Source organism: Callorhinchus milii, unplaced genomic scaffold (assembly GCF_018977255.1).
Source record: "Callorhinchus milii isolate IMCB2004 unplaced genomic scaffold, IMCB_Cmil_1.0 Scaffold1, whole genome shotgun sequence".
NCBI lineage: Eukaryota > Metazoa > Chordata > Chondrichthyes > Chimaeriformes > Callorhinchidae > Callorhinchus > Callorhinchus milii.
Genome location: NW_024704742.1, coordinates 107,428,488 through 107,452,737, shown reverse-complemented (window position 1 = coordinate 107,452,737; position 24,250 = coordinate 107,428,488). Strand labels below are relative to the sequence as shown.

The following is a 24,250-nucleotide window of genomic DNA, read 5'->3' as shown; positions in this document are numbered from 1 at the left end:
CAGCAGAATTTTGTACTGAGTTTCATGTCCCCATGAATTGGTACAACAGGAGAGCATACAGATGGTTTCTGCACAGTGATGACACTGGTTGTGTGATCGGTGCCGTCTGGAATCGGATGCTCATCGCCTCATTATAAGGCAGGCTGGCATTTTATGGACTCCGCCTTATAAAGAAGTTGACCAGTATTTCGCTAGTTAAACACTTTGTAGTTTACTTTTAGATCAGATTATTGTTTCCTGCTTTTCCAGTAAAAAATTTTTTTGATGAGTATGACAAAACCTTTGTTTATGTATTTCTATAACATCTTATTTTTAAGAAAAATTCAGTTGCTGGAAAATCTGATACCTTTTATGTGTCATGAGCAAAATCGCAGTTCATGAATTGATTTCTGTCCTTCCCCCGAAGGTGACATTACTTGTTGAGTGCTTTATATGGAAGAGCTAGAATTACATTGGCTTCCACCTCTTACGTAGTGATACATTCTTTGGTATTCATCATGTTAGCACAGTCAATGGATGATCGTAACTACCAGGAATGCAAAAAAGTAAATTATTGTACTGTTTTCTAGTGCAACTAGACTTCAGAAGCACAAATGTGACACAAATCTCTACTATTATTGAAGCCACATAGCTTATGAAAGCACATAAACCGAAGAGTTCATTTTCAAACTCTTAAAAATTGATATTACTGGAATACACAAACCAGAAAAAAGGGCTTTGAAATTACATACCACCAGATATCGTAATAAGATCATAAGATATTGTTAGCAATTTTACAAAAGGATAGCATTTTTTATCTGCAAGCAAGAAGCTAATAATAATAATAATATTATTTTGTGTATTTTTATTGTCTGGTACTGAAGCTCACTGCAATTGTTTAATAAAACGGTTTTAAAATGCACATTTTGGAGTTTTGGGGGAGGAAAAAACTTCACATTGTATTCACAATGTATTTACAACAAATCCTTACATCATTAGAAAGTAGGAGGAAAAAAACTGCCCCCAATTCTAGCTTTATTTTAGAAATAGGGCAATCCCATTATAAAGTTGCTGTCTAGATTCAGTACCTTGGAGGTTGCACTTTAACTGAAGCTCAAAACAATGGCCAATCTGAGTTGTCAGATCACCTCTGATGCCGCTTCTTGCACATTATTTGCCTGCATGCACAAGCACCACTTTCTATGTGCTACATCAATGCCTTCATTAAATAACATCACTGGCACATCCTCCTGCTAATAGCAGGGAAGCGAAACACACAGGAAGTGACACCTTTGAGTGACTCTCCTCTTCTTGCTTCTCTGCCGAATTCATGCATTTATCACATCTAGGCTTGACTTCGCCATTGCCCAGCTCGCCAACTCCCCAGCTCTTCCCTACACATCCTACAGAATATCCTGAACTCTGCAGCATGTGTCCACTCCTGCATCAGGCTCCGCAAAGCCTTTCATCCTCACTCAATTCCACTGGCTCCCCATCCCCCAGCGGGTTGGATTCAAGATCCTCCAGAGCATTGCCCAATCGCTCAAAAAATTATCTCATTGATCATGCTTTCTGTCATCTCCCCCCTACCCCTTCCCTTCAGCTCCCACTGCCCTGGCTCGGATGCCCAGCCAACAGTGTGAAGTGCTTTGAGATGTCCTCCTGATTTGAAAGGTGCAATATAAATGTCAACTGCATTGGATTGTATAGCACACAAGAACCAACAACTAACATTCTTAGCGCAAGATGCGTCGCACTTCTGTTTTGCGCAGGTCAGTGGGGTGTTGCAACAGGGATGCCCTGTACCTTAAGTGAAACAATCTGCCCCACCATCCATCCCATCCCACCACGATCCACCCCAATACCGATCCCATCCCCCACAGCCCATCTCCATCAACCAACCCCATTGCCATCGTCCATCCCATCCGCCATCATCCCATCTCCCGCATAATCCATCCCACCCCCAATCGTCTCATCCAGTTCCCATCACCCACCCCACCCCACATGGTCTCACCCCACCCTCCACATGACCTATCAGACCCCCCCCCCCCGCCCCCCAATGCCCAGGTCCTCACGTGTCTCCATAGCCCAAACCCGGCGCTTCCGCATCCAGTCACGTGACGGGCTGGCGCGGTGCCCGGTGCCCGGTGACGTCACTGGCGGTTCGGGGAAGGAGAGCGTTTCAAATTTATTTTGAAAAACATCCGCCGCGAGTTCCAGTCCAACCGCCGCCCCCAACCCCCCCCCAACCCTCCCCCCCCCCCGGGGCCATGGAGTAGCGCAGCTCGTTTGCGAGCACTGACAGGCGGTATGGCCCTCAGCTCGGCCCGCTTCCCCCCTCTCCTGCTGCTGACCCTCGGGGTGGCGGTGGGGCTCAGTGAGCTGGCGCCGCCGCCAATGGTGGGCCTGGCGAGGCTGAGCCGGAGCCTGAGCCTGAGCCTGAGCGGCGGCAGCTCGGCCCAGGCCGCCAGCAATGTCACGCGGGGCGGCAAGGCAGGAGGCGAAGGCGGCAATAGCAGCCTGAGCGGCTCCTCGGGGGCGGCCGGGCCCGGTGGTAAGAGGAAGAAAGAGGGCGACTTCTCGGCCATGCCGTTCCACGAACAGACCATGATGATCCAGCGGGCGCTGTACGTGCTCATCGTGGTCACCGCCTTCGTGATTATCTATTTCGTGGTCAGGACCGTTAGGTAAGAGATACCGGCAATACTGTCACTGATAATGCTGGCAATACCGGCACTGGCAACAGCGGTGTTGGTACTGGCCAACCCGGTGCCGATAACATCAGCCATGTTGGAACTGATGGCATTGGCACTGATAACACGGGCAATACTGGCATTGGCACTGGCACGCCTGGTGCTGGCAATGCTGGCTCTGGTGGTACCGGTGCTGATGATACTGGCAAACCTGGCACTGATCCTACTGGTGACTTGCGCTGCAAATCTGGCAATGGTACGTCTGTCACAGGGAAGTAGCCACAAGCCATGGGGTACCAAGAGCATGGGCATCACTAGCACTGGCAATGTGCACACTTGCTTCACTGGCCACTACCTTACCCAATACTAGTGTGTTACCAGCCTGCTTCATTTCCCCCAACCCCATCCTCAGCAGACTTTCTGCTCCCATTCTCTGGAACTCTATCCTGGAATACCTCTGATTTGTTCCTTCCCTCATCTTGTTCAAGGTCCATTTCAAGACAAAAATCAACTTGCATTCATGCAAACATCAATGCCTGAATGAGTGCCAACTTTCTGCAGTTGAATATGAACAAGACTGAAGCCATCCTCTTTGGCTTCTGTCAGTGTCTTCCAACTTGTACATCTCTCAGACTCATTGAGCCTGTGCGCAATCTGTGCATCAGACAATGAAACTTATCTACTCCAAGCTGACACTTCAATGCAGTGCTGGGGGTGTGCTGCATTGAAGTGTCAGCTTGGACTAGATAAGTCCACCTGCACGATATTAAAGATCCCATGGCACTATTCAAAAGGAGAAGGGAGTTTCTCCTGGTGTCCTGGTTAACAATCCCCACCTCATATGAAATTAAGTCATTCACTTCATGTCCGTTTGTGGAACTTTGCTGTGCACAAATGGCCTTCTGTGTTTGCCTACAAATATACAGTCATTCTTAATTTACAGTAAATCCTGTGAAGCATTTTGAGACTAATGTGAAAAGCGTTGAATCAAATGCAAGGATTATTATTATAACCCATCTTTCCTATCTGCTTTTGAATCTTCTTCATATCTTTGCTTGAATATTATAATTAGCATAGCAATGATAGACACTTCCTGTAAAATGTTCCACATCCTAATAAATCTGTGTATTCTAACCTCCCGCTTTGTTTATTTCCCTCCTTTATTCTCCCCTTTTTTGTCTCTCTCCTCTATCGTCCATAAAATATACAGTCAATACACTTTACAGTATATTCTGTGAAGTTTTTTGAGACGTCTCGAAGATGTGATAAGGCACTATATCAAATGCAAGGATTACTATCTCCTCTTTGTTTTCTCTTTTTTTTGCTTTCCCTCACCTCTCCTTCCTCTCTGTCCTCTCTCACATTCTCCCTTTACCTCTCTTCACCTCATTATTTTAAACATCTCAATCAGATCACCTCTTAACATTGCTTAGCTCTAGGGAATGTAACTCAAGGTTACCCAGCTTCTCATCATAACTAATGCCTTTCATTTCAGTTATTATTGTGAATTGTTAGAGATTGCCCTCCAAAGCTGGTGTATTTTTCTGAAGGTTGGACACTCAAAACTGAATGTTAATACTCAATTGAAGTCTGACCTGCAACAACTGAAGTAGCATTGCCTTTTACATTCCTGGTTGTGAAGCCCAATATCATTTAACTATTTAAGTAACTCCTGCCTACCCCAGTATTTCCTGATTTACAATGTATTCCTGTTTACCATTTTCACTTTGCTACATTGAACTAAATCTCTGATTGTGACACTTATTCCCTAAATCTGTGAAAATTTCTCCTTTCTTCACAATTTACTATTCTTCTTAGCTTAGTCCTCAGCACACTTGGGTATACTTCTCTGTTCTAATATCTAGGTCATTTATATATAGCTTGAAAAGCTGTTGTACCTGCACCAATGCCTGGGGTCATTACTTGTCACTGCCTTCCATGACTGTCAATCATAGAACATCACTATTATCCAAACTGTTTCCTTTCCAACCAACTTCCTATCTTTGTCGTGAGATTGGGTCTAGAGTCCGCGTACCTTCATTTTAACTGGTAAACTCTTATATGGCATCTTATCAAATGCCTTCTGAAGATCCATGTAAATGGCATTCATGGATCCTCTGTTACAGAACTTTAGGACTTTACGTGATACAGTGTACACTAAACCATGTGTACTCCTATGATAATTTCACATGTATCAGTATATTCAGTTGCTGTCATTATCTATCATTAGTCCAACTTTAAACTTGGGCATACTAAAGTCACTCACTGTAATCTGTTCTGTCATAGCCCGGTTCAACAATAGATATATTACTGCTTTTTTTTAACCTCCTTATGTTTCATGCCGCTTCATGCATAATCACTTTTTTGCTCATTTTTACTCATCCCCGTAGATTTGTAATTATCATGAACAGTTTGGTCTCTCACATGAAAATGAAGTTTGAGCCTAAAGCCTCCTCTTGAATTAGTGACCCATAATCAATCCTGAAAATTAGTTCTTCCCCTTAATAATGCTTACCTCATGTCATATGATCTACACCTGATCCATATTCGCATAATAATCTCACACTTTCCTTGTTAAGCCTTTCTATTCCTTGCAGTGCTGTCTGTATACTTGTGAATTGATTTCCTCTACACAGTCTACAACATGTTATTGTTTAATCGAGTCTCCGTAATGCCTGTAATATTATAGTTTGTTTTGCTTGTGTAGACTACTAGGAGGAAATATACAAACTCAGCAAATAAGTTTTCGCCCACCTCTCATCCCTGTCCCGCTGCACTGAACACCAGCTCATCATCACCAGCGTGATTTCAACCTCCAACTTAACTCCCCTTGCACCACCTTTTGGCCTCCATTTTCATCAATTTTCACTGCCTCCTCTCTTCCCTAAACCTCACCCACACATCAACTATCCACGACCCTGGCCACCCACTCGACCTCGTCATCACACATGGCCTTGACATTTCTGATCTTGTTCATCACGGACAGGGCCATCTTGGACAACTTCCTCATCTCCCTCTCCTCCCTCATTCCCCTCCGCTCTTTCAATCCCACCATCCCACCACCATCTTTTTCCGCCCCTGGAAAAAGCTTCCCCCTGAGTCCCTCACAAATGCCTTCTCTTCTTCGGACCTCCTCTTCCTCTGGCCCTCCACCTGCAGTGATCCTGATGCAGCCATCAGGTTGCTGAATGACCATCTCTCCACAACCTTTAATTCCCTGACTCCCTTGAAATCCAGGGCCGTTTCCAAATCCACCCGCTCCCCCTGGTGCAATAGTCATCTCTACTCACTTGAAACCCAAACCCGGATGCTCGAGCGTAGATGGCAGAAATCCAGCTTCACGATTCATCGCCATCTGTGGCTGGAGCACCTCTGCTCCTACCGCTCGCCCTTTCACAAGCCAAAACTGACATTTTCCTTCAAAATCATCCTGGCGGCCAAAAACAACCCAAAGATACCAATTTCCATCACCTCCTTCGTGCACCCCATCAAGCTCCCTCTATCGTCACATCAAACTCCCAAGTGCGAAGAGGTACTAGACTTCTTCACCTCAAAGATTGAAAACATCCGCTTGGCTGCATCATCCTGCCCCCCCTCCCCCCCTCCCACCTCCCCATGTCCCCTTCCACCATACCCAGACCATCCACACGGCCTTCTCCCTCTGCCAGGGCTCCTCCCACTCCCCCCTCCTTACAATCCTTTGCCCCCATTTCTCCCTCCTCCATCTCAACCGCAGTCACCCGCATAAATTCACCATTTGTTGACTCGACCCCCTCCCCACCCAGCTGCTGGTCAGTCAACTCCCCCTCTTCCACCTGCTGGCCGACACAGTTCTCTCTCCTCAGGCTCTGTTCCACCCTCCTGTTATCACACACCTCCTCAAAAAACCCACCCTCGATCCCTCTAATCCCTCACACTATTGTCCCATTTCCAACCTGCCCTTCCTTGCCAAAGTCCTGGAATGCACTGTTGCAGGTCAACTTTGGTCATACCTCTCTCTTCACTCCCTCCTTGAGCCCCAGCAGCCTAGTTTTCATCCTGCCCACAGCACAGAGACGACGCTTGTCAAAGTCACAAACAACATCCTCTCTTTGTGACCAGGGCTTCCTCTGCCTCCTTGTCCTCCTGGATTTCTCTGCCGCATTCGATACAATAGACCACGACATTCTCCTCCACCGCCTCTCCTCCCTCATCCAGCTTAGTGGGACCGTACTCGCATGGTTCGAGTCCTACTTAACCAAATGCCTCCACTTCATCTTGGGAAATGATTTCTCCTCCCGCCCCCGCCTGGTCCCTGCAGGGTACCCCAGTGCTCCATCCTTGGCCCTCTTCTTTTCCTTATCTATATGCTCCCACTGGGTGATGTCATCCGCGCACGAGTTAAATTTCCACATGTATGCGGATGACACACAAATCTATTTTGCCTCCTCCAGTATCGACTCTAGGACCGTCAATGTTCTATCTGCTTGTCTGCCAGACATCATGGCCTGGATGAGTGCAAACTTCCTACAGCTGAATGTGGACAACCATACTCCTTGGCTCCTGTCAACGTCTTCACTCCTGCCAATCTGATCCCCTTAACCTCCCTGGGCTCTCCCTCAGACTCACTGAATTAGTGTGCAGTCTAGGCATCCAGTTCGACTCCCAGTTGTCCTTCGTTCCCCATATCCTGTCCCTGAACAGACCGCCTTCCTCCATCCCTGCCACATTGCCCACCTCCAACTGTACCTTACCCCAAATGCAGCCGAAACCCTTGTGCATGCATTTGTCACCTCACGCCGAGATTACTCAAAACGCACTCCTTGCTGGTCTCCCCAGCTCCACTATTCAGAACTCTGCTGGCTGCATACTGACCCTATCTCACCAGTTCTGACCAGGCTCCACTGGCTCCCCATCACCGAATGGATCAACTTCAAGGTCCACACACTCGTGTTTAAATCCCTTCACTCCCTGTCACCTCCCTTCCTCTCTGACTTCCTCACTCCCCAATCTACCACCTGCCTCCGCTTGACTGGCACCGGCCTCCTGCTTGACCCTCACACCCCCCCTGCTCCACCATTGGAGATCGCGCTGTCAGCCACTACGCCCTAAAACTCCGGAACACTTTCCCGCAATTCCTCTGCCTTGCCCCCCATTCCCCTTTTTCAAGTCCCGCCTGAAATTCTTCCTTTTCCACCATGCTTACGGGCACCCCCCCACCCCGGCTCAGAGTCAGGCTCCACCACTGTTAAGCGCTTTGAGATACTGCCCTGCATGCAGGGAGCTATATAAATGCAAGTTGTTGTTGATGAAAAATATTAATAATCCTTGCATTTAATATAGCGCTTTCCATGTCTTCTGGACGTCTCAAAGCGCTTCACAGAGTATTCTGTTCATATTACTTTGTTCTGGAGGAAGTACAGTTTACATATGATTGTCTGTCTGAGTGATGCTAATTATTGCGAAATGACCCATACTTCACCGCTAGAAACTTTAAAACTATTTCTCCCTTTGATGATCTTCTCATGAAGTCTTTTTCTATGTTATTCAATAACTGATTGAACTCTATCCCCAGTGCCTTCGCCGCCTCCTCCCTTTTCTCCTTCAAGGCCGGTCTCAAGACCTTTCTCTTTGACCGAGCCTCCAGCTCCCCTCTCGACTCTCTACCCCCTTCCCTCCCCTCACCCTGACCATTTCCCCCCTGCTCGGGTCCTGACCCAACTGTACAGTGCCTTGGGACGTCCTCCCGACGTGAAAGGTGCTCTATAAATGGAATCTTGTTGTTGTTGTTGTTGATGATTGCTCAATGTGTCCTTTGAAACTTTTCCTGCAATAGCACAACAGAGAAAATTAACCATATGGAGAATTGTGGATGCAAACCTGACTATTACTGAACTCTATGACGCAGTGCATTGCATTTCTAACGTGCTGTGAAACTGTTCTACTCTTCCTATGTTGTAGTTTGAATTTTCTGAATGAATTTGTAATGATTATCACAACTGGAAGAATCCAGTTATCTTGAGTCCCTGGACAAAGGAAACCTGCAGACTTTATAGGTTTCCCTTTGATTTTATTTCAGCATCCCTCTGAAGCATGAGGAAAAAACATCAATGTATGAAAATGCAAAAACTTCCTATAAAATATAAAAATCTGTTCAGTAGAATATGAAGTGAGGGTATGCCTAGTGACATATGATTCACCCACATTAGACTCACAAAACACAAATATCAGCAGGGAGATTGCCGTTTTTCAATGAGTTCAACTTTCTCCATTGATGCATCAGAGAATATTATGAGTAAATAAATGTTCTATGGTTGCCTATAATTATTTCAAACTTTGTTTTATTATGTATTTAAGATAACTTACAATGATCCAATAGCAATAGAATGGGCTATATACCAATATGTTACATCATGGATATGGATTGTACTAGTTGCATTGATTAGCATTTTATCGCAAAGGAGATTCACAAGGATGATTCCAGAACTGAGAGGTTATACCTATCAGGAAAGGCTGAACATACTTGGACTCCTTTCTCTTGAAAAAAGAGGAGGATAAGGGGTGACCTGATAGAATGGCCACTGTTTGCATTAGATAGATTGTTGCTGAATAGAGGTGGCTTATTATGCAAAATGATGAAAGATTTTGACAGGGGAGACATAGGGAAGATGTTTCTACTTCTGGGGGGGACCAAAACCAGGAGCCATCAATATAAGATAGTCACAGATAGATCAAATAGGGAAGTTAGAAGAAATTTCTTCACACAGAGAGTAGTGGGAATGTGGAACATGCTACCACAAGGAGTTGTTGAGGTAAATAGCATGTATTTAAGGGAAAGTTTGATAGGTACATGAGGGAGAAAGGAATAGAAGTTTATGCTTGAAGGCTTACTTGAGGAAGGGCAGGAAGAGGCTCATGTAGAAATAAAGACCGGATTAGACAAGTTGGGCCGAATGGCCTGTTTCTGTGCTGTATATTCTAATGTATTCTAATGTATCGGCAATCTCACTTAAAGACGCCGTAAGACTGGTATGGGAAAATTTAAATCTTACACAAATACAGTAAAACTTCTCTTTGAGAGCTTTACTCTGAATACAATCTGTGACAAAATTTATATTAAAGTTACAGTCAAACCTGTCTTCAACAATTGCTCAGGGGACCTGGACAGGGGCCTTTATATAAGGGTGGTCTCCGAGTAAGGGTTTGTTGGTGATTTTAATAAATAAATGAAAGATTACGAATAATGAAATTACAATCACAAATTATCGCTGTTTTCCGAAGAAATCTATCACCATTTTATGGTGGGTGCTTGCTATTTCCTGATGGTTTCCTCAGCAAGTGTGACCTCTGAAAAGTGCCGGTACCATGGCACAGGGTATAAAAGAACTAGCAAAGAATGGCCACTGTTTGCGTTAGATAGATGGTTGCTGAATTGAGGTGGGTTATTATGCAAAATCTTTCCAGGCTGTTCCAGGAATGTTGTTAACAGGAGTGGTTGCTGAATGGAGATGGTTGTTGAACAGGTTTGACTGATATAGATGTTCCATTCTCCGTTGCTGTGAATTCATGTTGCAGAAGTTGTCCCTTTGTGTCTTAAATCGACTGAGTATTCAGAATCAATGAGGGTTTATTTATAATAATAATAATCGTTGCATTTGATATAACGCCTTATCACATCTTTGAGACGTTTCAAAGCACTTCACAGAATATACTCGAGAAGGGATTGACTATATTTGTGGGTGAAACGCGGCGGCCAATTGCGCACAGTAGTGTCCCACAAACAATCGTGGATTGAGTGACTACTTTTTTTAAAAAAAAGGGATTATTACCCCTGGAAAAGCAACTGTCAATCGACTAACTACCGGGTTCCTACATAATCCTAGGTGAACAGAGGCGTGTGGGCTAAGGAAACTTGCCCAACATTTCGTCCTGCCTGGAATACAAACCCAGGTCTTCTCACTTGCGTAGCGAGTACTTTAGAGTTACAGGACTTCACAATGCTTTTTGTGTGAACATTTTTGTAAATGTTTTCATTTACCCCCAATGCAGTATCTTTTTATAATTGTGAAGCTGATATTAGATTCTACATTTTGTTTGGTTAACGCCTATTATTGAAACTTTAAAACTACGAAAGGTTGCAACATGCCTTGATAGTAACACTTGTAAATTCTTTCTATGCATTCCATTAATTGTTCATGATCCCCCTATGCTTGTAATGGGTGATGTGGGGAAACTAAAACTGGTGCTGATTTCACAACATAAAGGAGAAGAGTTCTACTTGTCACCTGGCTGTACTTTATGTAGCATAAGAGTGCGTGTTGCTGATTTTCAAAACTAAAATGTTCCATACCTCTTACTTGCCGACATGTTCAAGGCCTTCCTTCAAATAAAATCTAAACAAGTCTTTTATTTGATGGCTATGTTTGATTATGTGTAACCCAGACTTCTACATGGTTTCACATTAAAGAAAATGATTTGCATTTGGTGGTTTTGAGGGATTGTGAAATAAAGAACTTACAATTTTCCATTTTCATTATGTTACTGTGGTAGGCAGGAAAGTGTTCATGATAGTGTTTTTTTCCAACGCAAAGAAAATTGCTAGATTTGTGGAGTCCTGTAGCTCAGTGGTTAGAGCACTCGCTTTGCAAGCGAGAGACCTGAGTTCAATTCCCGGCAGGGCGAAATCTTGGGCAAGTTTCCTTACTCCACATGCCTAATAATAATCCCTCCAAAAACAATAATAAATTGGTCATTTTCAATCTACGACTGTTTGTGGGACATTGCTGTGCGCAATTGGCTGCTGCGTTCGCCCACAAATATACAGTCAATTCACTTTACAGTGTGTTCTGTGAAGCGCTTTGGGACGTCCTCCCGACGTGAAAAACGCTATATCAAATGCAAAGATTATTATTATGCTCACAAAACATGTGGAGATAAAGTGCAGATGGTATGAGAGGTAGTATCTGAACGACTCAAGGCAGAACCAAGTTCACACTATTGTTAATTTATTTTATAAATTTCACAGTTTTTCACTGTTTCAAGACTACTGCTGACTTACAGAGGGTATATGTTGCTGTAAGCATGCTACGGACTACTATAAGAATAAAATCCTATAGAAACAACTACTATAGAAACAACTAGCATGGCAGATTGTAAAGCAAGATGTGGAACATGTCCCGTTTAAGTAAAACTTTTTTTAAAAGTTCTGCCTTCAGTAAGTAAATGTTCACCTACAGAATACAGTCATTACATGTTGCGTAAGCCAGTTTCATTTCTGAAGGTGGGGTGGTTCTCAGAAGGTTATACTAACTTAGCCCAAAGAGCTCTGTGCAGAAATGACTATCATTCTTATGCATCTGGAAAAGTGAGAGAAAATCCTTTTAGAATAGAGGACTTCTGATTCTGTCATCTAAATAGAGTGTGTCATAATCCTTCAGAAGGAAGTGATCAATGACGTATTGGATGGTATAGAGTGGGACGGACTTGGTGTATCTGTTTGCAGATGACACTGTGCTGCTGACAGGCTTTCCTGGGGACCTTCTGTGCTGCATCTGCAATTTTGAAGACTGAGAATTATTGCTGTGTTGACTCTGATCCAGTCCTCACCAACAATCAATCACCTGTGCATCATACATCAGTGGCACTGATAGACAATCGGAATTTGAATTTTTTTGGGTTCAACTTGCTCCCCATCCCACAGAGGATCAAGTTCAAGATTCTTGTCCTCGCTTTTAAAGGCCTCTGCAGTCTTGCTCCACCTCTGTGACCTACTAAAACATTGCCAACTTTTCCGCTTGGTGGATACTGGCCATGTCCCCCGTCCTGCCCTCCCCATCGTTGGCGGTCAGGCCTTCAACCTTTCTGCTCCCACCTTCTGGAACGCCATCTAGGAGTCGCTCCATCTATCCCCCTCCTTTGCTTCTTTCAATGCCTGTCTCAAGACCTGTGCCTTTGGTCATCCTCCCACCTCCTTGCCCTCTACCCTTCTTGACTCCAAGCCCCAGCTGGGGTGCAAACTCTTCACTGTCCAGTCCCTTGGGACATCCTCCCAATATGAAAGGCGCTACATAAATGTAATTTTTTTCTTCTTTAGTTTTGTGCTGCTCTAGACCATATTTTTATCAAATTATGCGTTGAGGATAACACTATCAGTGCTTAATGTAAATGATGCTGCATTGCTTTGAATGATTTACAGTGACAAAAATTATAATTTTTGCAAGATGAGGAAATTAAATAAGTTAGTAAAGCTATTAGTTTTGTGAGGAATGCCTTAAGGACTTCAGAGTAGGAAGAAAGCCAACTTCACTTTGAGTGATTTGAGAATTGGATTCTGCAACCAAAATACAGAGTAGGCTGTTTGGCCTATTAATCCTGCTTTATTTCATTAGTCTATAGGCAGCTTGTTATCTTTCTAACCTGATGTGTTTATCTTTTCTCTATCCTTTAATACTTCAAGTACTTTATCTCTGCAACTCACTTTTAATATCTTAATAGATTCGGTATCTACAGTTCTGGGAAGTTCATTCCATATCCACAGAACCTTTTATTTGAAGAATGTTTCTGATTTTAATTTTACCCATAAACAGTAATGTTATTTCCCTTGTCCTGGATTTCCCACTTAAGTGAAAAGTAGGTCACTTTCTACCTAACAGGTTGAATAACCATGAGGCCAATTGTGACGGGCACCTCCACTGTTGAGATTAGTTAACTCAGCAAAAACTAAGGATTGATTCTGGGACTGTTCAGCTCTGTACAGCTTGGATTCATTCTAGGTAATGGCTTTGCCAACTGAATTGTTGGGGAGGCAGTCAGTTTAAAATTCTATGTCTAATTTATTTAATGTGGGAGTTTTAATAGGCTTCATGGAATAACTTTTGCTATAAAAGCAATGTCAAAGCTGAAGCTGTCTTGCTGGAACACCACTACAACTATGACATTTTGAAAAATGTCTTCGGCTTGCAGACAACTTTGTGGTCTAAGAGTTACAGAAACAATGTTAAAAAAATGATTCTTTAGATTGATCAAATCATAGCTTGCAGTTAAATTTTGTTTTTACAGTAACCCTAAAACCTGTTACCATCTAAATGTTTCAAATCCATATCCTTGTTTTACATCCAAAAATATGTTGTGGGAAATGTTACAAATTATTGGTACTGCAATTACTTAATAATGAGTCCAGGCACATTGTGAAGAGCGTTTAAATCCTTTTGATAATTTTTAACCTTTCTCTGCAGCAATAATTTCTCAGCAGTAAAGTAAATATGTCAATTTTCATTGACTCGTTTAGGAATGCGTTAGAAAATATTTCATATCCCAGTAAGTACTAGTACTAATACTACCATCATTACAATGATGAGGATATTACAGTCTAATTTTAGCAATGTGTTTTCTTTTCCATCTATATCACATTTGTTTTGCTGACTGCAAAGCAATTGCCAATCGTAAATTTGAAAGAGGAAAATGTATTGCTGCAATCGGAACTACTTGGTGCAGAAAATGTGTGTAGTTATTGCATTATTTCACACTTAATTTGTTCTGTTTATACTTACTCTTCCAGCAATTTTTGCAAACGGGAAGAAGATTATGACAGCAGATTGTGATTGGGTGCATTTATCTGGTTTTGGTAGGAAGCATAGCCGCTATGTTCCGTCAAGCAGCAAGCAACAAATTTTGTCAGCAGCAAGTGCAGACAAAATCTGAAATCCAGCTTCTAGACATATTGGCATCTGCCCAAACCAACATATATTCCATTTACAGCACCATTTTGCAGCTCCTAATTCGATGATATCTCAGAGTCCTGTAGCTCAGTGGTTAGAGTACTCGCTTTGCAAGCGAGAAACCTGGGTTCAATTCCTGACAGGGTGAAACCTTGGGCAAGTTTACTTACTCTACACGCCTGATAATAATCCCTCAAAAAAAATGATAAATTGGTCATTTCAATCCACGATTGTTTTTGGGACACTGCTGTGAGCAATTGGCTGCCGCATTTCGCCCACAAATATACAGTCAATTCACTTTACAGTCTATTCTGTGAAGCAGTTTGAAACATCTAGAAGACGTGAAAAGCGCAATATCAAATGCAAGGATTATTATTATATACCTTCAGCAAAATTTTTGAACAATTATTGATATTAATTTTTTTTAACCAGTTATGCAGTGCAATTTTAAAAGTAGGAAAAATATGTTTTATAAGCTCGTCAATTAGTGACTTTCAGGTTGTACTGTTCCTAGTTATTCACACTGTATAGAAAATGTTTATAATTTCCTTATTGTGAATTTGTAATGGTGAATTAACATTCATTTGGAGCCAGAAGGAGCTACTTGGCTATAGCTGAGCAAAACTGTTTGCCAATTATTCTAACAACTTCTGTTTATCCTAGGATGAGAAGAGTTAACAGAAAAACGCGCAAGTATGGTGTGCTGAATACACATCTAGAAAACATGGAGATGAGACCTTTAGATCAGGAAGATGATGAGGAGGACGATACACTATTTGATGTGAATCATTCAAGGAGGTTAGTATTCAATTTAATGATGATGCTTTCTTAAAATCAATCTGGGGTAGTCATGAAATACAGTAACTGAGCAGGTTAAGTCTCTATTTGTGTGTCCAAAGAAATGAGATAGCCTTGTGTGTATGGATATTTTGGCCAAAAATAAAAAGATACACTGTTCACTAGTGTATGAAACAGAGTAATGGACTAGTAACGTTTGTTTTCTAATGTAACCCAAATGAAAATGTATGAAATGTTTCAGGATTTCATAATGAAATATCCCATGAACAAAGTATTTGAACTATAAAATTCAAATGGCTTCTAGTGGAAAAAGAAGCCTAGTTTTTTGCATCTGACATTAAAAAAGGTATTTCAAGACATAACCATTCACCTTTTTTGTCTCCTGTGCAAGCTTTAAAAAAAATAAAAAGTTAAATTATGAAAGGTCCAAATTTATAATTAATTTCAATAATTCCTGAAGAAACCAGTCATTTCGACTTGGGTAGATTCTCTAGTTTTGCATTGACATACTCTACTGAGTCACTAGTATAACCCAGAAGAACAGGAATACATCTTTAATTCCTGGCTGTGAATCTAGAGCTTCTATTCATTCAAGACCAGTATTGGCTCATTTTCTGCAAGAACACCTTGTAATGGTTTGTGGAGGGGAGACAAGATGTGCTTCTCAGGTTTCTCCATCTAGGATCTTCAAACTTGTGCTTGCAGTGTAGTCATTTTACTCAATTAATTTTTTTCTAATATATAGAAGTAGAATTCTGTACAGTGTTTTATATGACATTGCCTCAGAGCCTAAGCTGGAATCTTAACCTTTTTTAAGATCTAATTTCCATGTGGAATTTATCCTGTAGCATCATTTATCATTGCCACTTTAGTGACGCTACAAAATTTGTTCCAAAATGGAAACTAAATCTAAAAATATATTTTTTAAAATCAATATTTAACAAAATCCTCACTTTTTGTTCTGACCTCATAATTAGACTATCAGGATTGATTTGGAGTTCTTTGAAGAAACGTTTAAATTAGTTTGACAATACAGCAGACTGAGATGATTTGGGGTGGGGCGCATGGATAAATTTAAGAACAGTAAACTAGCACAATTTTCTATGACTGTCCCTTGTCCTTTTTTAATATGCTGTAGGTTTGAATTAACCAGAATAATTAACTGTATCTATTTGTTTCTTCACAAAGGGTATTATTGTAATAATAATTTAATTTAATAACTATTTAAATTATTATTTATGCATTTACTAGCCCCTTCCACATTTGAGAGGATGCCTCAAATCACTTCAAAGCACCTCTCTCTCTGCCCCCACCCTCCCTCCACCCCTCCTGATCCTAACCCACAACTTGGGTGCAAATCCTTGCTTGACCAGCACCTTAGGACGTCCTCCTGACATGAAAGACGCTATAGAAATATAATTTGTTGTTGAGGGAGGCATTTTTGCCCCGACTGAAACGATCTTCCTTCCCTTGGGTACTAATAAATCAATTGTCGTAAAATGTGGAGAAGCTTAAAATAAAGGAAAATTAGGTTATATATCTTGTATCTTCAACAAAAGGAGCTGATTCAACTACCAAGCGTAATTCTGTATAATTGTTGATTATTAATCTTTTTTTTTGGATTTCTGATTACTTTGGAGGAAGAGAACATTTTTTCTTTTATTTTCTTTTCTTCCATTGTAAGCGAAGAACTAGTGATGAACTATCCCTCCTTTAAGATACTAACGAAGAATGAAAGGGTGTTTTCTTGCTTTCTGATTTTAACTATTTTTTAAAGATTAAAAAATCCTTTGTGTATCAGTTGAATTGCTGCTGAGAGGTTTTACTGTTGATGAATCTGTGAGCAACTCTATATATTCTGTATATTTAAAATACATTTGAAGAGTTGATTTTTGATAGAATATCCTTTGATTTGACATTCTGGTTACCCTTGAATGTCAATCTGGAATGTTTGAATACGACAATTTCAGTACTAACTGAATACATAAGTATGTTACTCAGTTTTGCTGCCTGAAATATCTTCTAAATGATATCTAATTCTACTCCAAATATTTATTTGTGGAATTCCCAATGGACATACTTGTTGATATTCCTGCATTGGATGTGAAGATAAATTCCCTGAAAGAGTGGTATACTAAATGGGAGGTTTCCACTCTCTTTTAAAAAAACCCTCAAAATTATACTATCTCATGGTAATTTTTTTTAACTTTCTGGTTACTTCCAGCACCTTGGGACATCCTCCCGATGTGAAGGGCGCTATACAAATGTAATTTTGTTGTTGTTGTACCTATGGGACATAGTATTCGTTTTCCTATAAGGAGAACTTCACCTTTTCTCCATCCTTAATCCTACAATTTTTCTTCTATGCAAAATCAACTCTTTAAATTTATTTTTAATATAGAGGAGTACAGAACAGTGCAAATCTTCACACTAAATAAACCCAGAGTCAGGGGAGAACTCACAAGAGGTTTGGATGAAGGAAGGAAGTTCTTTGGTCCATTTGGCCTCATCCTTTCAAAATATCCACCCTGTCATCCTCCCGTTACAGCATCAACCTTTTTTTAAAAATAATGAGGGCAGAAAGCTGTACTCAACCAGTTACCTTCCTGATAACCTGTTCTTGCCGTTAATTATCCGCTGGGTGAAGAAATACGTCCTGCTGTCTGTGCTGTAATTGCCCATTGCAATCCTGAACCTCGTTCTTTTTGTTTTGCTATCTTAGTAGATCCAAAAGTATTGTTCTGTGTTTACTTCCTCAATCCCATTCAATATTAACAAAAATAATGAGGTTCAGGGTTGCAAAAGCCATTCTTATAAACTTCTATAAAGTCCCTTCTGTGACAATGTTTTTCATGATTAAAGAGCCCTAGCTTGACATTAAATTGTTTAAGATCCTACAGGGTATAGATAAATTGAGCTTCAATCATATGTTTACAGAGAGGAAGACTGAATAGACTACCCAGGAAGACTGTGAAGGCAAATTGTGTCGGCAAATTGGATAGGATAGCTATTTGGCAAAGAATTTGATGAAGGGTGTAAGAGAGAGAATGCAGCAGAGGCTTACTTAAGGATAGCCTTGTTGCAGCAAAATGATCTTTTCTAGTCCTAGATCTTTGGCATCTACCTGAAAGGGTGAATGGAACCTTGGTTTTAATGTCTAATCTGACAAACAGATGCTGAAGAACTGATTAGACTTTGGTATTTTGTGATATTGAGCTGGGATAGTTTTTGCAACCAGAGAAGTTGCAAAGCAACCAATATCTCAGCATTTATCTATCTGTACGATTACATATTTGAAAGTTCAGGGAAATGCTGTTACCTGGTTTTCCCTACCCTGTCAGCATGAGCCCTGACACTTCAAGTGCATAAATGACATTGCACTGGTTGTGCCTCAGCCTTACATCAGCAATCCAACTCTGTGCTTTGGCTTCTTCTCAAACTTCTTAGAGCTACCTTAACGTGAGCTAACCATGTGTTGCATATGTGCCATGCATATGTTATGATAGTAACCTGAAGTACCTTTTGTTTGAGGCCAGGTAACCTGTACAGAACCTGTTTATTATCTATCTGTTGAACCCCTTTTTATAGTGTTGCCTCACTTATAGTGCAAAGCCTACTTTGGACCTCCACTAAGTGAAACTACAATTGTTAGTTTTTTTTAAACACTGATTTTTATTTGTTCTCTTCTATACAACACTTTTCAACAATGTAATAAAACTGGATTTATATATAGTTGTTTGATGTACACATGAGAAAACAAGATTAGAGTTCTAGTTCACTAATGGTAATTTTACAGTTATAGTACAAGTGAGAAGATATCTTGCTGTGAGAAAGTTTAGTTTGGAAAAACATAAAACCTCATAGGAAGTACTGTTTTGAGATAAGGGAAGTACAGAATTCTGATTTTAAACTCTTTCAACTGTTGATACTTAGGTCAGATGATTTGTTTAAATTTCCTGCACAGTTTATATAATCTCTATTCTCACATGTGTTTTACCTTTCACAATTTGTGTTCATTTGTTCCAAAATGGTATTTGTTTAACTATTTTGCAATCTAGATTAGTAGTGAAACTCTTACAGGAGTTTAGCATGCATTGTTTTCTAACACTAGATTCGTTCTGCATTTATAGTGGGAAATCCCTCTGTCATAACTGGTATACTTGTTCCTCTTTTTTTTACAATTTGCCAATTTCTTACCCTATTTAACTTTTGTTACAGCACACTAGATAGAGATTTGTGTACTTTTTGACAAACAAAATACAGTGCTTGTGGGCAGAGCAAAAGTGCTTGTTTAAGGGAACTCTGCTTATGTGGGTTGACGATTAACGATGTTGAATTTTTAACTCAATACAACGCTTTGAATATTGAACATTTTAATGAGCCCTCTATAACTTTGATTGTAGAATCTCTAAGAGGTAAATAGTTTGGTGAAAGTTCCAACAAATAAAAACCTAAGCTTGAAAATTACATCAAATGTGAATTGTATTGTTTGCTCGGTTTTATCATATGTTGCTTTTTAAAATCTCATTTTGTTATAATCTTTCTTATTAGCCATAGACCGTACAATGCACCCTTTTCTCCGAGTCAGAATGATTATACATGCTGGAACCATTTCACCAGAAGTCAACCAGAAGTCAATGTTTTATCTGCTAATTTATATATACTAGAATCATTTATCCCTCTTAAATCCCATTTTTTCTTTTTGCTGTCTGTTTTCTTAATTTATCTTTTTCCTAGTCATAACCCATTTTTAAGATTCTTAAAGACTGCCTCTTTCTATTTGGTGTGTTCTGTTTTTTCACCCCCTTCCTAACTATTTTGAATCCTTTCCCATTGCCCTAGTTAACATTTCTGCAAGGAACATGAAAGCTGTTCTCCTGTACAGCTTATAAAATCTGAAATTCCTTACTGCATAATTTTCCAAGCCAAGCACCAAAGCATTTAATCTCCTTCCTAAACAGGTCTGTGGATGTTATGGGAATAATTCTAATATTATTACTTTGGAGGTCCTTCTCTTTCATCCGGCTCCTACAGAAAAGGGAAAAAACCTTTTTTTTCCCCTTTTCTGTGTCATTATTTTCCTGTTCTTGGTGTTTTCTGAATATTTCTTGAGTATTTTTCATATGTTCAATTATGACAGCAGGGAAGCAACAAATCATTTGGGATACTCGATTTGAATCTGAAAAGGATGCCAATTCTCAAACTGTAGAGCAGTAACTTTCAGCAGTAAAGTTAAAGGAAGTTATCTGCTGCAAAAAATGAACAACTAATCACCTGGCAGTTATAGACCTCACCTTCATGGATAATTACAAACCTCTCATATTTACAGACTCGCCTTCAATGATGCTAATCATTCAACATCAAATTCCATTTATATAGCACTTTCACGTTGGGAGGGCATCCCATTTGTAGAAATTATGGGAATCATGATTTCTGTTCCAAAGCTAATATCAGATATGATCAACAATAACAATATTACATTTGTAAAGCTCCTTTCATGTCGGTAGAACGTCCCAAGGCGCTGAGCAGTTGGGGATCAGGACCCGAGCGTGAGGTGACGGGGTTGGGATGAGGGAGGGCAGAGAGATAGAAGGGCGGCTGAAGGCACGTTCGAAAAAAAGGGTCTTGAGTCATGCCTTGAATGAGGCAAGAGAGGGAGCAAGGCGAAGGAATTGTGGGATGGAGTTCTAAAGGGTGGGGCAGAGAGGCTGAAAGCCTGGCCGCTGATGGTAGGGCGGGTCGGGCAGGAGACATGGAGCAGTCCGGAGCCTGCTGAACAGAGGGAGCAGGCAGGTTGATAGGGTGTTAACAGGTCAGAGAGATAGGAGGGGGCAAGGACGTGGAGGGCCTTGAAAATGAGGACGAGGATTGTGAGTTCTATCCTCTGAGGGTTGGGAAGCCAGTGGAGCCGGGCGAGGGTGGGGGTGATGGGATCACAGAGCCTGATGCAGGAGAGGACATAAGCTGCAGAGTTCTGGATATTCTGCAGCTTGTGGAGGGAAGAGTTGGGGAGGCCGACGAGGTGGGAGTTTCCGTAGTTGAGTCTTGAGGTGATGAATGTTTGTATGAGGGTTACGGTGGCCTGAGGGGTGAGGTAGTGGCGGAGTCGGGCAACGTTGCGTAGGTGGGAGAAGGCAGTGCAGGTCGTGGCACAAATATGGGGGATAAAGGACAGTTGAAGGTCGAACAAGACACCCAGGTTCCTGACTGGCTTGCTGAGGTTCAGTGTGTATCTGTGGATGCTGATACTGCCAGTAACTGAGGTGCAGAGGTTCTGGGCGAGCCAATCGGGGGGCCTCGTTCTTGCTGACACTAAGCTGCAGAAAGTTGGCTCTCATCCGGGACATGATGTCTGACAGATAGTCTGTCAGGACGTCAGGTGTCCTGGAATCGAGGGTGGAGGTAGAGAGATAGAGTTGTGTGTCATCTGCGTACATATGGAAGTTGACCCAATGTCTGTGGATGATGTCACCGAGGGGCTGGAAGAGAAACCGTTGGCAGAGACAAATTGGAGACAGTATGAGAGAGAAGACCTGAACCATTCAAGGACAGAACCTTGAAGGTTGAGGTAAGAGGAGAGACAGTGGAGGAGGATGGAGTGCTCTACAGGCAGCAGAGAGGTCAAGGAGGCAGAGGGATCCCTGGTTACAAACAACAACAACAAGATTCCATTTATAGAGCGCCTTTCACGTCGGGAGGATGTCCCAAGGCGCTGAAATGGACAGGATGTCGTTTGTGATCTTGACCAGAGCAGTTTCCGTGTGGTGAGCAGCACAGAAACCCGATTGGAGGGGCTCGTGAAGGGAGCGGTAGGAAGGAAGGAGCGAAGCTGGGAAACGACAACTCTTTCAAGGGCCTTGGAAAGGAAAGGGAATTTGGAGATGGGCCAGTAGTTAGAAAACAGGGATGGATCCAGAAAAGGTTTTTTCAGGATGGGGGGTGATTATGGCTGTTTTGAGGGGGATGGGAACAGTGCCAGAATGAACAAACATTTCTTCATTAACTAGTTTCCAGATACTAAAGAACAACTTCCTGTATAATTGAGTAGTGGTGATCATCTGCATTACAGTACAGGTTTCATTTCAAAATATTTTTGATTGGCAACACTAAAGAATATATAGCTGGTCCTATTTGTGCTCAAGGCCTGCACAGACTATTTTTGTCTCCACCAGCTATAGACATTAAATCAGCAGGTTCTTTTGAGTATTACCATTAAGAATAGTATGCTTTAGGTGGGGGGGTAAAGTTCTTTAAAGGAAATAAAGGATATACAAATGAAGCAGATGCATTTTGATTTTTTGGGGGTCATTTTTGAAAATACTTGATTCTGAGATAAGGCATGTGTATTGTGTGATAATGCAAATAGTTCTGTTGCCATTTTCCTTTTTTTCTTTTCATGAGATCTTGCCAATGAAGGCTTTTGCATAAATAAATCATCATTATTAATTTGTATGTGGTACAGCAATCAATTGTGTTCAAACCTAAATGAATGAGGAAGCATCTTACTTTCATTTTTTATGTTTTATTGCAGATAGATGCTGTGAACTTTGCAGTGCACCTTTGATCAAGACCTAAGCTACAAAGATTCCAGCAATATAAAGAAATTATCTGCACTTTGCTATATTGGAATGGGTTCCAAATCTATGTATTGTATGTACTGTAAGTTATTTCTGTACAGTAGTTTTGTATCTCTACTGTCCTATGAAGAAGGTACTATTTTAATATATGGGCAAATGTGTTTTTTTTGCTTCTGATTATATGTGCAATGAAAATGGAGTATGTAGGTTTTAATTCTGTCTGTAAAGATATAGAAAGAATTATTACTTTTANTTTTTTTAAATAGGAGAGCAAATGGAAATGTTTCTAATTATTATGTATGTACACATAATTATTCGTCTAGATTTGGCCTGGAACAATATGGCAATTGGAAAGTCTGCTAAAAGTTCAGGGAAATTATACAGTACGATTGGAGTCAGCCTTGAAGCCTAAGTTTAGGGTCAGAGTTCAAGGGTAGCAATGGTCAAGTAATTAGAATTAAAAAGTTGCCTAAGTAGAGTCCAAAGATAGACTTGAGAAGATTAGAAATATTCTTGAAGCTTGTAACAGTTTTGTATTCGTACTAACAGTAACTAGTTTTAATGAATTTAGTGTAATTTTAATAATCCTTTCCTAGGAAAGTTGAGCCACACACTGTGCTAATGCAATGTGTAGAAGTTAAAGTTCTCATATACTGTGTACAGAATCTATATAGATTTGGGGAATCTGGAAATGTGTTTACAAAATTCACTCCTATAATGATCAGTCTTAATGATTTTTTTTCCTTTATGCAAATGTGAAGTAGGTATTAAATAATTGAAAGGTTACTTAAATGTCAATCAATGCCTTTTAGATATTTTTCTGTATGAGTATTGAGTAAATAGTTTGTTTTTGTCATGAGAATTTCTGGCAAAGACTGTTATAAGATGTTATTATAATGGTATTTGAGTAACTGCATCATAATGATTACAAGTGTAATCAAATGTTTCAAAGTAAATTCTGAAGACCTGTTATGTTGGGATATGTTGCTTGTACTGCTAAAAGAAAAAAAAAGANTTTTTTTAATAAAACACTAATAAATATGTGATAGTAAGTCTTGTAAATAAAAATCACTGTCTTCATTTTGCATCCTCCACCTATCACTGGAAGAAACTCATTCTGCCCCAACTTTCCCACTTGTGTCACACAAGAAGGTTTTGCCTCCCCCTTTCGCCTCAGACCTCACTACTTTAGCTTTGTTAAACATTTCTGTTTTGGGTAAATTTGATTTTTTTAAAATTTCATCTTCACCTCTTAAGAAAAAAGATGTGTTTAGCTTTAACCACTCTATTGTACAAACCCTGATGTGAGTCGTTAACCCTGATGTCTATTCTGCTTCTTGTTGAAGTAGAACATTCCCACAATGCAGAATCATAATAGATTGTTATAGATTATAAAAGTAACAATAATAAATTGGTCACTTCAATCCACGACTGTTTGTGGGACACTGCTGTGCGCAATTGGCTGCTGCGTTTCGTGCACAAATATAGTCTATTCACTTTAAAATAT

At 40.8% G+C, this 24,250-nt stretch overlaps 1 protein-coding gene across 1 annotated transcript; it reads left to right on the top strand.

The window, feature by feature from the left end:
• The first annotated feature begins 2,271 nt into the window (after window positions 1-2,271).
• On the top strand, window positions 2,272-23,784 carry LOC103178399 (membrane protein FAM174A). Its single transcript, XM_007893114.2, has 3 exons — window positions 2,272-2,666; window positions 15,032-15,166; window positions 22,698-23,784. The coding sequence occupies exons 1-3, from the start codon at window positions 2,290-2,292 to the stop codon at window positions 22,699-22,701; spliced, it is 516 nt and encodes a 171-aa protein (XP_007891305.1). The 5' UTR covers window positions 2,272-2,289; the 3' UTR covers window positions 22,702-23,784.
• The last annotated feature ends 466 nt before the right edge of the window (window positions 23,785-24,250 follow it).

Excerpts from the sequence above, each read along its gene's own strand:
- LOC103178399 (XM_007893114.2), top strand. The coding sequence starts at position 2,290 with ATGGCCCTCAGCTCGGCCCGCTTCCCCCCTCTCCTGCTGCTGACCCTC. Across the intron at positions 2,667-15,031 it reads TTCGTGGTCAGGACCGTTAG|GATGAGAAGAGTTAACAGAA; the intron begins GTAAGAGATACC and ends TGTTTATCCTAG.